The sequence below is a fragment of the Eulemur rufifrons genome, chromosome 17 (genome assembly GCF_041146395.1).
Source record: "Eulemur rufifrons isolate Redbay chromosome 17, OSU_ERuf_1, whole genome shotgun sequence".
In the NCBI taxonomy this organism is placed as follows: Eukaryota; Metazoa; Chordata; class Mammalia; order Primates; family Lemuridae; genus Eulemur; species Eulemur rufifrons.
Window position 1 is genome coordinate 81,870,157 of NC_090999.1, and position 13,329 is coordinate 81,883,485.

The 13,329-nt window shown below is 38.1% G+C and overlaps 2 protein-coding genes across 10 annotated transcripts in view; one reads left to right on the forward strand and one right to left on the reverse strand.

Annotated features, from left to right (window-relative positions):
- Window positions 1–362: 362 nt before the first annotated feature.
- On the reverse strand, window positions 363–11,910 carry ATG12 (autophagy related 12). The gene is made up of 4 exons (XM_069492155.1): window positions 11,739–11,910; window positions 6,922–7,058; window positions 1,519–1,581; window positions 363–835 (listed from the first exon to the last, which is right to left on the reverse strand). The coding sequence occupies exons 1-4, from the start codon at window positions 11,899–11,901 to the stop codon at window positions 776–778; spliced, it is 423 nt and encodes a 140-aa protein (XP_069348256.1). The 5' UTR covers window positions 11,902–11,910; the 3' UTR covers window positions 363–775.
- A 371-nt stretch (window positions 11,911–12,281) lies between these two features.
- AP3S1 (adaptor related protein complex 3 subunit sigma 1) overlaps window positions 12,282–13,329 on the forward strand; it is a 70,463-nt gene continuing 69,415 nt past the window's right edge. For 5 of the 9 annotated variants that reach the window (XM_069492097.1, XM_069492095.1, XM_069492098.1 and 2 more), the window contains exon 1: window positions 12,282–12,453. In XM_069492097.1, the coding sequence (XP_069348198.1) occupies window positions 12,385–12,453 (69 nt within the window). In that variant the 5' untranslated portion in view covers window positions 12,282–12,384. The remainder of the gene's footprint in view (window positions 12,454–13,329) is intronic. The other 4 variants (XR_011235925.1, XM_069492094.1, XM_069492099.1 and 1 more) reach the window with 1 other exon arrangement.

Here is a 13,329-nt window from a genome sequence, read left to right on the forward strand (position 1 = left end):
AATGATACAACTGTAGGACTTCTTTGTCCAAAATTTATAAAACTGTTTCCCAGTAAAATAGTTAAATTTAAACTATGCATACTCTCTAAAACAGTCTTTCAGTTTGTCCAAAATGCTTGCTTTCCTGGCTACATATTGGCTAGAAATTAGCAAAAGCTTTTTCCCCTGGCAAAGATGTAAAACCAAACTGCTGAACTCTTTCTGCCAGCTGGGCCGCCCTCTACTGGACTATTTAAGGTATTCAGCCAGCAGGTCAATGCGATTTTACAAGATAACACAGTGGATATAAATGTAAATTTCCCATACCCTAAACAAACTGAAGTTCCCTGAATACGTTAAAAAAAAAAAAAAGAGAGAGAGAGAGAGAGAGAAATAAGAACGCTTTGGCAAATTAAATTTTACCATAGGGTAAAAAAATCACTGGAGTGCTTGTTATATAACAATTTCAGTAATTTTGAGAACTGGTAATGAAGAAGTTTACAGTCTTAGTCTCCTATTTAACCTTGGAGGCAGATCTGCAGCAATAATAATAAAGGGTAGGAGCAATGGGTATATTCTAATGTCAATCTTTTATGATGATTTGTGTATTGATACAAATCACATTTTTGTGAGTCCATTCACACTATGGATGTTTTCTTATGCATAAATATGGGTCACAGTAGACACACGCTGAATAGATAATATCTGTTAAGTCTCTTGCCACAAGTATCGACTTTTCAGAGCTGTCTCCTCTGTGAAAATTCATTTTAAGTAGCAAGTTGTTTTTCTCTGTGGTTCATCCCCATGCCTGAGACTTGCAGTAATGTAGGACCAGTTTACCATCACTGCCAAAACACTACAAAAAAAAAAAAAAAAGCAATAAATCAAATTCAATTTCTGTTGTTTTTAGATGAAACTAAGAAAAAATAAATCACATGTATCCTATTCATATACATGTAAGTTACCTCTGTGATAGGCTATTTCTTTCAAAAGATGCCAGTTTCTATCACACACATATCAATAGTTATAATGTTTAATAAACCTGTACTTTAAGCATCTTAGGCACGGATAGGTAAATCTTGTCCCTTTCTCTACATCTCCAGTCAGAGTACGTGATTTCAGCTGTTTTCTACTAGTGGTACTAGTATGTACACTCTGATTATTTCTATGAAACTGCAAGAATGTTGAATAAAGTCAATCTTATGTAGTTTTTTCATTTTCTTGGAGCTAGATCTGGATCACAGATCTACAGAACAATGTAGAAGAAATGAGATACAGACGAAGGGAATCTTACTTTCTGAGAATACAAACAAAAGATTACCTTGAAGTATAATTTATTAAGATTCTATTATATTCAAGGTGTTAGAGATGTAACAGAAAACAAGAAAGCCACTTCTTTCTCAAATAGAGAATTAAGAACGGCATCATGCCATTTCTTAAAATAAAGATGTGAATTAATGGTCATACTATACACTACAATATAAATATTATATAGATGTGCATACTCCATTAAGAAAAGAAAAAGCAGTAACTTTTTACCTCATAGAGGGTTCCTACTTCCTGGTCTGGGGAAGGAGCAAAGGACTGATTCACATAAATAAACTACAAGAAAGGAAAAAAAACAAAAAACAGATTCATTTTTAATGGTATTCTGATTCACGTGCATTTTTCTGGGTTCCAATCAGCCAGCTATTTCACCTTGTCTTCAGAATTAAAGAAAGCTTCCCTAAACTCCTTCTAATTCTCACAAAATAGTCAATTTAAAGAGATCTTTATGAAGATTGCATCTTTCCTCCAGAGGAATAAAAACAACAGAATTTATGTTCTTAGTGGTTCCTAACTTTTTAAAACTAAGAAACTTTTAAATATTTTTTACAAATAGCTTTTAAAGGGCTATTCAAAAAATTACATCATAAAAATTGTCTCACCAATAAATATAGAATTTCTCCTACCAAAATTTCACACACACAGCCAGAAATCAAAAAATCTAATATTTAAGATACTCTGTGCATTTTTCTTGGGTAAATGTATGACATACAAGGTTTTCTTTTTAACCTTTACCATCTTTGAAAACTTTTGAAGGTACTGAACGTCAGGCGGGGTGCCACTACCATAAAGTCACCTGCAGATAAATGAAGTAGGAAAAAAGGTAGCATAATTGAAACCTAATGTCCTTAGAACCTCGTTCTTTAAAGGATTCACTGTTCGATGTTTCAGTTTACTCTGTGTTTACTAAAATATTTCTAGTACTTAAAAAAAAATTCCTAAAGATAATGAAACAAAAGATTATAATGTCAAAGTGACTTTTGATAATTTTCCTTTTAGAAAACAAGACATTTGCAGGTAACAAATGTAACATATTCCATTTCCTTTTAATATCATTATAATCAAATACTCAGACTAAAATATCTTAGACCTAACATAGTATTTTTTATAAAAACAATATTGGAACAGTTGGTTAGATACTATTTTGGTCATGAAGTGTAACAGGAATAAATATTGCTCACATTTCTCCCTTAGGCAAAATAGTGTGGTGATTAAGTTTATAGGTTCTACAGAGAAAGATCTGGGTTTGAATCCTGGCTTTAAATATAAATAACATTTTTCATCCTGTTTCCTTACACGTAAGATTTGAAAAATAATAGTCCCTATACCTTTTGAATTTGCTTGGAAAGATAAAATGAGGTAATATACACCAAGTATCAGTGTCTGGTTTATGTACTCAACACCCATTATTAAATTATTTTAAAATAGTTCATGTTTAAATATCATTTCATGGTTAAATCTGAGTAAAGTTCTAACATAAATTTCAGAACTATGCCAGGCACGGTTGTGTGCACCTATAGTCCCAGCTACTTGGGAGGGTCAGGTGGGAGGGTTGCTTGAGCCCAGGAGTTCAAGATCAGCTGGGGCAACATAGTGAGATTTCACTTCAAAAATAAATATAAATTATTTTTAAAAAATGCTCAGAAATAAAACAGAAAGCAATGTGCATTTTAATGTGAATTTCCTATAATACAGACATAATTTGTGTTTAGTTACTGGCCATTTAACTTTGAGTGAACACTTCTTTTCCTCTTTTGGTACATTATAATAAATTAGAGGAAAGGCTCTGAATGACAGTTTATTTCAACAAATATTCATGAGTGTCCATGATGTGCTAGCAACTATACAAGGTATGGCACTATGAAAAGTAATATGATGTCTCCCCTCAATGAGCTTACGGACTATTGGAGAGGCAAAGACATAAAAGTAGATAAGAATATAGATGAGAATTGTGCATCTAGTGAGATATGTAGCACAAAAATTAGCCTAGCCTAGCAAAAGGGTCAGGGAAGGCTTCCTGGAAGAGATACATGAGGAATAAGCAAGATTCAACCAGTTGAACAAAGTAGTAACTAGAACTTTGTAGGCAAGGGAGACAAAGATAATGTGAGTGTTCATATGGACAGCAGAATAGAAGTAGAGAACAAAAGGAATTCAATGTGGTTTTGTAACAGGAGTTAACAACTGGAAGTAAATACAATAAAAAAAAACAAAAAAACAATTCAGCTAGTTTAAAAGAGATAAAGCTGTAAGGGTCTGTATACCATAAAGCTCTGTACAAGTAACAGGTTATCATCATCATCAATCCCACTGAAGAAACCAGAAGTGGCTTATAATTTGTTACTCTTAAAATAGATGTAGTTACCTTGGGTCTATGAAAATAAAATCTCTAAAACCCAAGAACTTGGGCAGATAAAATTAGTTTTACTGAATGATTTAGTTTTTAAATTACCAGTCTTTAAATTGATGTCTCTCTAGTTATTTTGGTTGTTATAAAGCTCTTTGTCTAGCAGATTCCCCAGCAAGGATTCACAGGAACAGTATTCCCTGAGTTCTTGCACATTGCTAACAGTTTGTGCCCCCATTAAGTCAGACTGGCAGGATACAAAACCCTTATCTCACACTTTCTTTCCTTGTGTATCTTTCCTGACAAACTTTCATGATAGCATAATTTTCTTATTATGTAAGCCATGCCCTCTTATTTCCCCCTAGATTTTCATAGGATATTTTGTTCTTTCAGGTCCAGTAATTTTATCAGAATGTGTCTCGATATTCTTCGTTCTAGGTTGATATTCTCAGGTACTTGGTATGTTTTTTCAATATGTAGTTTCAAATTTCATTTTATCTTAAGAAATTTCCTTTGCATGATAGTTTTATTTCTTCTGTTCCTTTGCTTTGGGAATCTTGTTCATATGTTCATTCTCCTTTGTTCATAATATCATTTTCTCTTGACTATTTTTACTTTTTTAATTAAAAAATACTTTTTTGCCTTCTATTTTTAAGACAATATGTTTATTTGTTCTTATGTTCCTTCTAGTTTAGTATCCATTTCTGAAATAATTTTTCTTTTAATTCTTTACCTGAGCTGTCACTTCATTTCTTAGTTTCATTAATGTTGATTTACCCTGTTCTTTTATATTTTGTACCATTTTCTTAGTATCTTTCAGCTTGTTTTGAAATACGCAGTTACAGTTTTTGACTTGTCTTGTAGGCACATTTTTCTGGTATGATTTCAATGTAATTAGGGATATTGTTCTACTTTTACTTTTTTCTTGTAACATTGTACAGGATTTGACCTTGATACTTCCTGTTGCTCACTTTTATGTGAAATTAGCTTTCTTCAATTTCTAGAATGAAGTTGAAGTGGGTTAGGTTAGTTTTTCTAACTTCAGAGCTCCCTCTTCTGTTGTTTTTTTGTAGTGTTTAAAAATATAGAAGTCTGCTTTCTGGGCTTTCCAAGTTCTGTTCCCCCTCCACTTGGATCTGGTCCTTCTCTTTCCTTTCTTTCTCATGTTCCTATCCTGCTCAATTTTCATTTCATTTCCCATAATTTCTCTTCAGTATGGGCTCCTGTCCTGAAAGGGAGCCATAATGGGTCTATTTTTATAAAGAGTTTGAGCCCCTTTAGTACTCTTTAGTGCAGGCATATTGCAATCACTTGCTTTAGCAGAGGGCAAGATCCCTTAGTTTCAACTTCCATCTTAAATTGGCCCACTTTGCTTTCCAGTGGACCTTTTACTATTTTCTTAGGGCTATCAGATGCTAACCCTGTTGCTTGCTGTTTCTTTCACCACAGATGCTGACACCATGTTGGTCCTGTGGTTGTTGGTGGTTTGTCCCCACCAATGTTTTGGGGTTGGTGAGGATATCTTGTCACCTAGCTTTGTTGTAAGTACTGATCATCGGTTTTTAATTTTGCTATCTAGTTGACTAAATTTTTCTGGAAAATCAAAGAGATTCAACTATGCCTTCTGATACCACTGCTGTCTTCCCAGAATTTCTAACATTACTTTTTTCCTTTAACATCCATTTTGCTAGCTACAAGTAGGACCTAGACACAGCTTGATGAAAGTCAGAAGATGTAAGTTCTAGGTTAATTTAGGAAAGTATTAATAACAAAATGACTCTTGTTTCTGTTTTTGACTGCTTCAATAGGAAGATTTTCAAATTCACTACAGAAACTTTAATTTGACCCGTATGAAATTGTTTTTGATGGTTGATTGATGGCAATTTTGCATGGTTCAACCAAATACATACTGATATCAAGTCCTTTCAGATTACTGAAAATAGGCAATACAAAATTTCAAGACACTAACACTAATATAGGACATAGTATCATTTCATCTTTTCTTCCATTTTTTTCTTTTTTTGCCTACTGTTGCTACCTCTGAAGATTTTTCTTCTCTCTGTATTTCTAAAACTAATGCTTTCACTTACTTGGCACTACTCCGCTTTCCTACCATATCAACTCTTCATGTTGCATCTTTAGTAGAGATATAGCCTCTGCTCATTTCTCTCAAGTGTATGTCCTGGTTCCTTTGACTTTTCCATTTAGACTTGAGCTCTAGGCAAGGTCCTCCGCTTTTTGAGGATTTAGCAATCATGTGCATGTGGACAACATTAAAATCTCTTGCTATTCCCTCTTCAATGAAATTCTATGACATTCTTATCAGTTATTCCCAATATTTTTCCCAAACAAATTGGCTTGGAGGGATCCCTGGCTTTATGCCATTCTTGCCTCAGATAATTTCTAGTGATTAATCTCTCTTACATTTACTTTTATACCAATGCCCCTTTTGTGAGAGCCACTTATAGCCAAACTCTTAGATCAGTCAGTTCTTTGCTCCTCATCGACAAAAAGAAATTCCAACAAGTCCACTTTAATGATCAGTTTACTCATTTTACCTGCTCTGACTCCTGTGTTCATAAGGAAACATATACCCCTCCCCAACGCTTACACATACAAATTCCTAATTTGTATTTCAAAGATACTTAGTGATTCTTCAGTTACCTATCAACTCACATGCTGATTTAGTAATACCCAGGATTGTAATCTGTTTGCAGATAAAGGTGCCTGATACATACTTTTGTAGTCAAATACCAAATTAAAAACCAGTGACATTTAAAGTATTAACCCCTACTACATCAACCATCATGAAGCAATCATTAACACATAGAACGTGCAATATTTGGTACAGCTTTTAGTTCTTTCACAATATATAATAAAGATTCACTGCTTACCTCAAGAAAAAAATGGGGAAAAAAAAGCAACACTGGTATGAAAACAAATTTTACAGAAAACTCTGTACTAATATACAGATAATGTAATGTTGTATGGTAGATTTTTATGCATGGGTATTCAGTGACTGAGGAAAACAATCAATACAGTAAGTTTAAAAAAATGGTTCACATTGCAAAGCAAATTTAAAACTCATTTCATTTCAAGATTTCCCAGAGAATCTTTCCATAAAGTAAATTCCACCAATAAAGAAATAAAAGAGCATAACAAAAAAGTAACATCTGTGGCCCCATATGCATTTCTATAAACTAGTTATTTGTTGTTGCATAAGAACTATTGCAAACTTCTGTAGGAAATGATCACCATCAGTTTCATACCAACTGTTCTGAGGCCACAAGTTTAAGGAATTTTTTGATGAAGTCAATGAGTCCTTGGATGGTTCGGGTTCGCTCCACAGCCCATTTCTTTGTTTTCATGATAGGGGTGTCTCCAACAGCCTTTAGCAGGATGTCAACTGTAAAAGAAAAAAAAAAAATTACTGACAATTACACTGAAACATCTAAAGAGAATGTGATATAAAAGACTTTAGGAAATCTTAATCTTTAATCTACATACATGTCATATATTTATGATACTGAAGATATTGGGTCATTAAACATGAATGTCTGATTTCGAATCAAAAGTTTAGATTATATTTCAAACAAGAAGCAATACAATTAATCAAAGTATGCGCCTCTCAACACAGTTTTGCCATCTTAACAGTAGCTTGTTTATGCCAGCAAAAAAGAAGCCTGAAGAGCAAGTGGCAATGAAATTGCAAAAGGCGTTTTCCACAGCTTGTTAAGAATTGAGTATTTTTCCCTGCAAGAAGTGCTCCAAAGCCTGGAAGAAGTGGTAGTCAGCTGGTGCAAGGTCTGGTGAATACAGTGGATGACAAAGAGTTTCTGAGTCCAGCTTCTGCAGTTTGAGCAGCGCTGTTTTCTGTTACCTGTGGTCTTGTGAGAGGATTGGCCTGTCTCTATTGACCAATCTTGGCTGCTTAATCCCAAGCATCGTCATCATTTTGCCCAACTGGTTGCAGTAGACATCTGCTGTAATCGACTGACTGGGTTTTATGAAGCTATAGTGGATAATACCAGCACTGGACCACCAAACAGACACCATTAGCTTTTTTTAAACAATTATTTGGTTTTGGACTGTTTCAGCACTTCATCGTTATCTAACCATTGTGCCGAATGCTTGCGATTGTCAAAAACAATCCAGTTTTCATCACATATAACAATACGATGTAGAAATGGTTCGCCTTTATGTCATGACAGCAAAGAAAGGCAAGCTTCAAGACAACTTCTCTTTTGACTCTTGTTTAAGTCATGCAGTACCCATCTATCCAGCTTCTTTACCTTGCCGACTTGTTTGAAGTCATCCAATATTACAGGACTAGTAATGTCAAACCTTGCTGCTAATTCACATGTAGACTGAGATGGATTGGCTGCCACAACAGCTCTCAGCTCATAATTATCCACCTTGGTCTCAGGTCACCCACATGGCTCATTTTCAAGATTAAAATCACCAGAACAGAACTTCTAAAAAACCATTGATGTACTGTGCTTTCATTAGCCTTCCCAGACACTTCGTTGACATTTTGAGCTGTCTGTGCTGCGTTGGTTCCATGACGGAATTCCTATCAGAAGATAACATGAATTTTTGACTTATGCATGGTTTCACAAAAATTGATGGGGAAAAAAAACTTCCAAAGATAATCATAAGCCAAAATGTGCATTTGAAAGAATGAGAATATACCTTCACAATAAAAAACACAACGACCAAAACCCCACAAATATCAAAGTGAAATGTCAGAGATATCAACCGTCAAACTTAGTACTTAAGGAAATGGGACATCCTGTACTTAATAACCTAATATATCAGAGATATAAAGATGATGAGAATCTTTTTCATCATTTCTTTTTCTTGATTCTACAAAGTTTTTCCCAAAGGACTAATCTTTAAAATGCATTTTAACTTAACAGGCAATTCCAGAGAGAAGAAATATAATTAGTCAATGAAGATATGAAGAAAACAGCAAAGTAAAATAACATCATGGCCATTTTCACTGACCAAATAGGTAAAGATCAGAATAGTGTAGATCATGCTAGTGTTGAGCATATAAAATAGTATACCCTTTCCGGAAAGCAGTATGTTAATACAGATCCCAACACATAAAGATACACTTTGATTCTGTAATATTTCTAGAATTTAGTCTAAGAAAATATGAGATGTTGTAAAAATTTAGTAAACCTAAATATCAAACAAGGATATTATACTCTACCATATAATGTAGTAAAGAGCACATACTCTGAATTGCCTGGGTTCAAATCCTGGCTCAACCACTTGCTAGATGTGTGCATGTATGTATGTATGTGTGTCTATGTATATATACCTGGATAAGCTTTTTTTTTTTTTTTTGAGACAGAGTCTCACTTTGTTGCCTGGGCTAGAGTGAGTGCCATGGCGTCAGCCTAGCTCACAGCAACCTCAAACTCCTGGGCTCAAGTGATCCTTCTGCCTCAGCCTCCCAAATAGCTGGGACTACAGGCATGTGCCACCATGCTCGGCTAATTTTTTCTATATATATTTTAGTTGGCCAGATAATTTCTTTCTATTTTTAGTAAAGACGGAGTCTCGCTCTTGCTCAAGCTGGTCTCGAACTCCTGACCTCGAGCAATCCACCCGCCTCGGCCTCCCAGAGTGCTAGGATTACAGGCATGAGCCACCGCGCCCAGCCTGGATAAGCTAAATCTCCCTGCCACAGTTTCTCCATTTGTAAAAGAGAATAATAGCACCTACCTGGTAGGGTTGTTGTGAGAATTAAATGAGTTAATATATGCTTAGAACAGTATCCAGCACATAACTCATACTTATTGAACCTTAAGATTATTAAGCAGCCATTAAAGAACACATTATAAAATCATATTTAACAGCAAAATTAGCAAAATTCTAAATACAAAGCAGCATGCATATGGTTTCAATTTCATTAAAAAAATCACAAAAACATTCACATAAATATAGAATAATACGTACAAAAATGTTATTTCTCAGTGGTAACATTACAGGCAATTATTTGGTTTTACTTACATGTTTTGTTAACTACAAAATTTTCAATAAACTTAAAGGAAAGCAGTAAGTTATTAACAAGAAAATATAATAACCAGGGTCAAAAAGTTTCAGAGAGAGAAAACGTAAGGTTTCAATGGTCCAAAATAGAGATATGCAAGCCCAAAGACTATGAATATGTCTCCTGACATTATGTTTTATTTCAAAATATTAATTAAGAATTTCTCTTGAAGTGATTTTGCTTATAAAAAACCAAAAAACTATGATGAAAACCAAAAAAAATACTGAAAGCAGAATAGTGTACTGCTGCCCCCTAAAGTTAACTCTATTCTATTACATCCTTCTTTCCCCATTCTTTGGGTGTTGAAAGTTGGGACTCAATGGGGGTCAGAGATCAAGTTATTCACGTTTACTCCTGAAATGAAGGCATCTAAAACATGTGATGCAAACAGTTTATGTTTCTACTAAAGAACTACTTAATTACTCTAGCTTCAGTTATTTTAGGAATAGGAATAAATCTGGAGATAACAGAACAGCTTTTGGTTAGCCTTTCATACCTCCCTTCCCTGCTCCCTCAATACCCTGGGACTACCAATAAAATAACTCAGTTAACGCAATTAGGCATTTCAAGAAAACAAGGCAGAAATATTATGAGATGTACTACTGAAGGAAGAAGAAAGGGCGGGCAAGAAACTAGAAAAGGAAAAGTATTTTATTATAGCTGCACTCTCTTTTTTAAATTTTAAAGGTGATTAGCTTGTAGTGCTGAACTCTGGTTACACATTAGAATCAACTGGGGGAATACGTAAAATACAGGTGTCCACACAAATAAAAATCTTTTTGGAACTAGGGCCTTGGCACTGGTATGTTCAATAGCTCCCCCAGGTGACCAAATGTGCCCCCAGGGCCAAAACTTTGATCTGTTTCAACGATTTTTCTTCTGTAGATTAAAAAAAGGTCAAGCACATGAAATATTAATAGTTAAGCTTCTTTCATCAGACTATCCTCAAAAAATGACGGCAATCTCAGAGTAGGAAATCAATAGCTAGACACTAAGTTTTACACTGGGAGGCGAACTCAAATGCTAACAGGAGCCAAAAAATAAATCTGAATTTTAAATGACCGCTCAAGTTGCAAAAAATATTGTGCAGACCAAAGAAAACATGCCCTTAGACAACATATGGGTTGTAAGCCATGGCCTCTGTTTTACACAGCTATTATATTATGAGGGTCAAGTAATAAGCTTTTGACTAAGACCGTTAGACCTTAAAACAACAAACCCTTTGAAAGTACGCTCCTGCTTATGATAAATAGGAATATGCAGGAAAAATTTGGAAAACATTTGAAAAAGGTATTTGCCGTTTTTCCATAGGCAACTCTAACTCTACATAGTATGCATCACAATAGTTAACTTCAGTAATTTCTGCGTTTTATAATGGCACACTAATTCTCAAGCAATAAAGGTTGAAGACAACTAGTTCAAGCAATGAAATAACTCCCTTTCAAAGATTCCAATTTTTTTTTTTTTTTATTAAAGCAATGCCTGTGGCTTTGGTTTTCCCTTAGCATTCTTCATATTGGGTAAGATTTCAGGTTTTGGATTCAAGGAGTAAATTTACACTCAGTGGGGGTGGGGAAACGAAGTACTCCTAACGCGTGAATTCTAACCCAGGCTTTGCCACTGACCATCCCTACACTAATGTAAATTATTTGAATAATAGGCTCCTGTGTTTAGTACCTGGAACTACCGAGATCCCACTCAGCTAGCTCCCTCTTTCGAAGAGCTACCAGTCTGGCCAACTCAAAGGAAGATTAACATACAGTGTAAAAAGTGGTGTGGCAGCCAAATACGGGGCACGACATCTATAGGGCACCTAACCAAGCCAGAGATGACTTTGAGAGAAATGCAACTTAAAGATTTGGAAAATCGCAAAGTGCACTTTCTCTCTTCTGAGGACCGGTTAAAACGCATGTCTGGGACGAACCCTCCTCAATTTTGCTTCTTTACTGGCCCACACCAGTAAAGCGGTGCAATCCGAACCTCCCGCCTCTCTGCCCAGAAAGAAATTGCTCTCAAAATTACTTTTTTTCTTGGTGTCGCCAGCAGGTTCCTCTGTCCCCGGGGAGACTGCAGCGGAAGAAGGGGGTTCTGGAGTGGTTGTTTCTGGGGAGACCTCCGTAGGTCCCTCGCCGCCAGCGGCAGTTGTGGTAGGTAGCTGCAGCACACACTCTTGATCTTCCGCCATCTTGCTCGGTGGGAAGCCGGAGCGGAAGTGGCGGCTGAGCGCGTGCAGTGGGCGGACTTTGGGCCTGGGAGCGTCGCAAAGGAGGCGCCGAAGTAGGGGACGGAACCAACAGTGAAAGTTGGAGTTTCCTACTAGTCCTCCATACCCAAACTGTCGCAGACCCCTGACAGTTAATATCAAATTGTGTGTTTTCCTGCAGCAGAAAAAACCTAGGAAGCGGGGCCAAGAGCAATACCCCGTGCCCCTCCAAGGGCACTGGCGCCCCTCAGGCCGGTGGGTTCGGACCTGGAAACGTTTCCGCTTCCCTCCGCTCCTGCCCCGCCCAGGCCCCGCCCCCGGCTCCGCCCAGCGGCACGGGAGCGCGCCCGCGCGCGTGCGGGAGGGGGCGGGTGGGGAAAGATCGCCGGCGAGATCCCGAGGCGAGGCTCGCGCGCCCGCCCCCGCCCTGGCCCCCAGCGCCCACCCGGTCGGCCCGGCCCAGCCATGATCAAGGCGATCCTCATCTTCAACAACCACGGGAAGCCGCGGCTTTCGAAGTTCTACCAGCCCTACGTGAGTATCCAGCCGCCGCCGATCCGGGCGAGGGGGAATCGTTGGCGACGGGCAGCGCCCAGCGCGGCTTCCTCGGAGCGACCCCCTCCGGCGCGCTGCGGCCCTTCTCGCGCCCCGGCCGCCTCGAGCTTCCAGGCTGTCAGCCTCCCGGTGGGTGTGAGCAAGGTGTCCGCCTCCCCGCCGCGCGCCCAGCCTCCGACGTGGCTCTGGCCAGGCGGCTCCTCCGCCCGTCTGTGGGCTGGGTGGCTTCCTGGCTGCGCGGGCGAGGCCCTCACCGGTCCGGCAGCCTCAGCCCACCTGCGCCCGGCAGCCCTGCGCCCCAGCCCCGCGAGCCCACCCGGCGCTCTTGCCTTCCTGCTGCCCGCGGCTTCACTTAGCCCGGGGGGAGGAAGACGGTGCAGGGCTGGTTCCTCTCGCCGCCCCACCTCCCTGACTCGCAGCCTTTCCAGGTGGACTTCTTTCTGTTCCCTTACGGACAGATGGGCTACTGTTTTCCACTGTAATCCTCTCATAGCGCCGGAACTTTGGCTTCCTGCGTTTTGATAGCTGCACGTTTTGTACAGTCCTGTATGTTTCCATACGTGATCAACTGCCTGCTGTGACTTTCAGATGTCTCTTTATTTTTTTTTCTTTTTTTTTGATTGATACATAGTAATTGTACATATTCATGGATTACATGTTACATCTTGAAACAAGCACACAACATACAGTGATCAAATCAGGGTAACAGGGACAAGTTTCACCTGAAACATTAATCATTGCTTTATGTTGGGAGCATTTGAAAACTTCTAGCTATTCTGAAATACAGTAAACTATCGTCAACTATAGTTGCCACATTGTACCACTGAACATCAGAGCTTCTTCCTTCTATTAAAC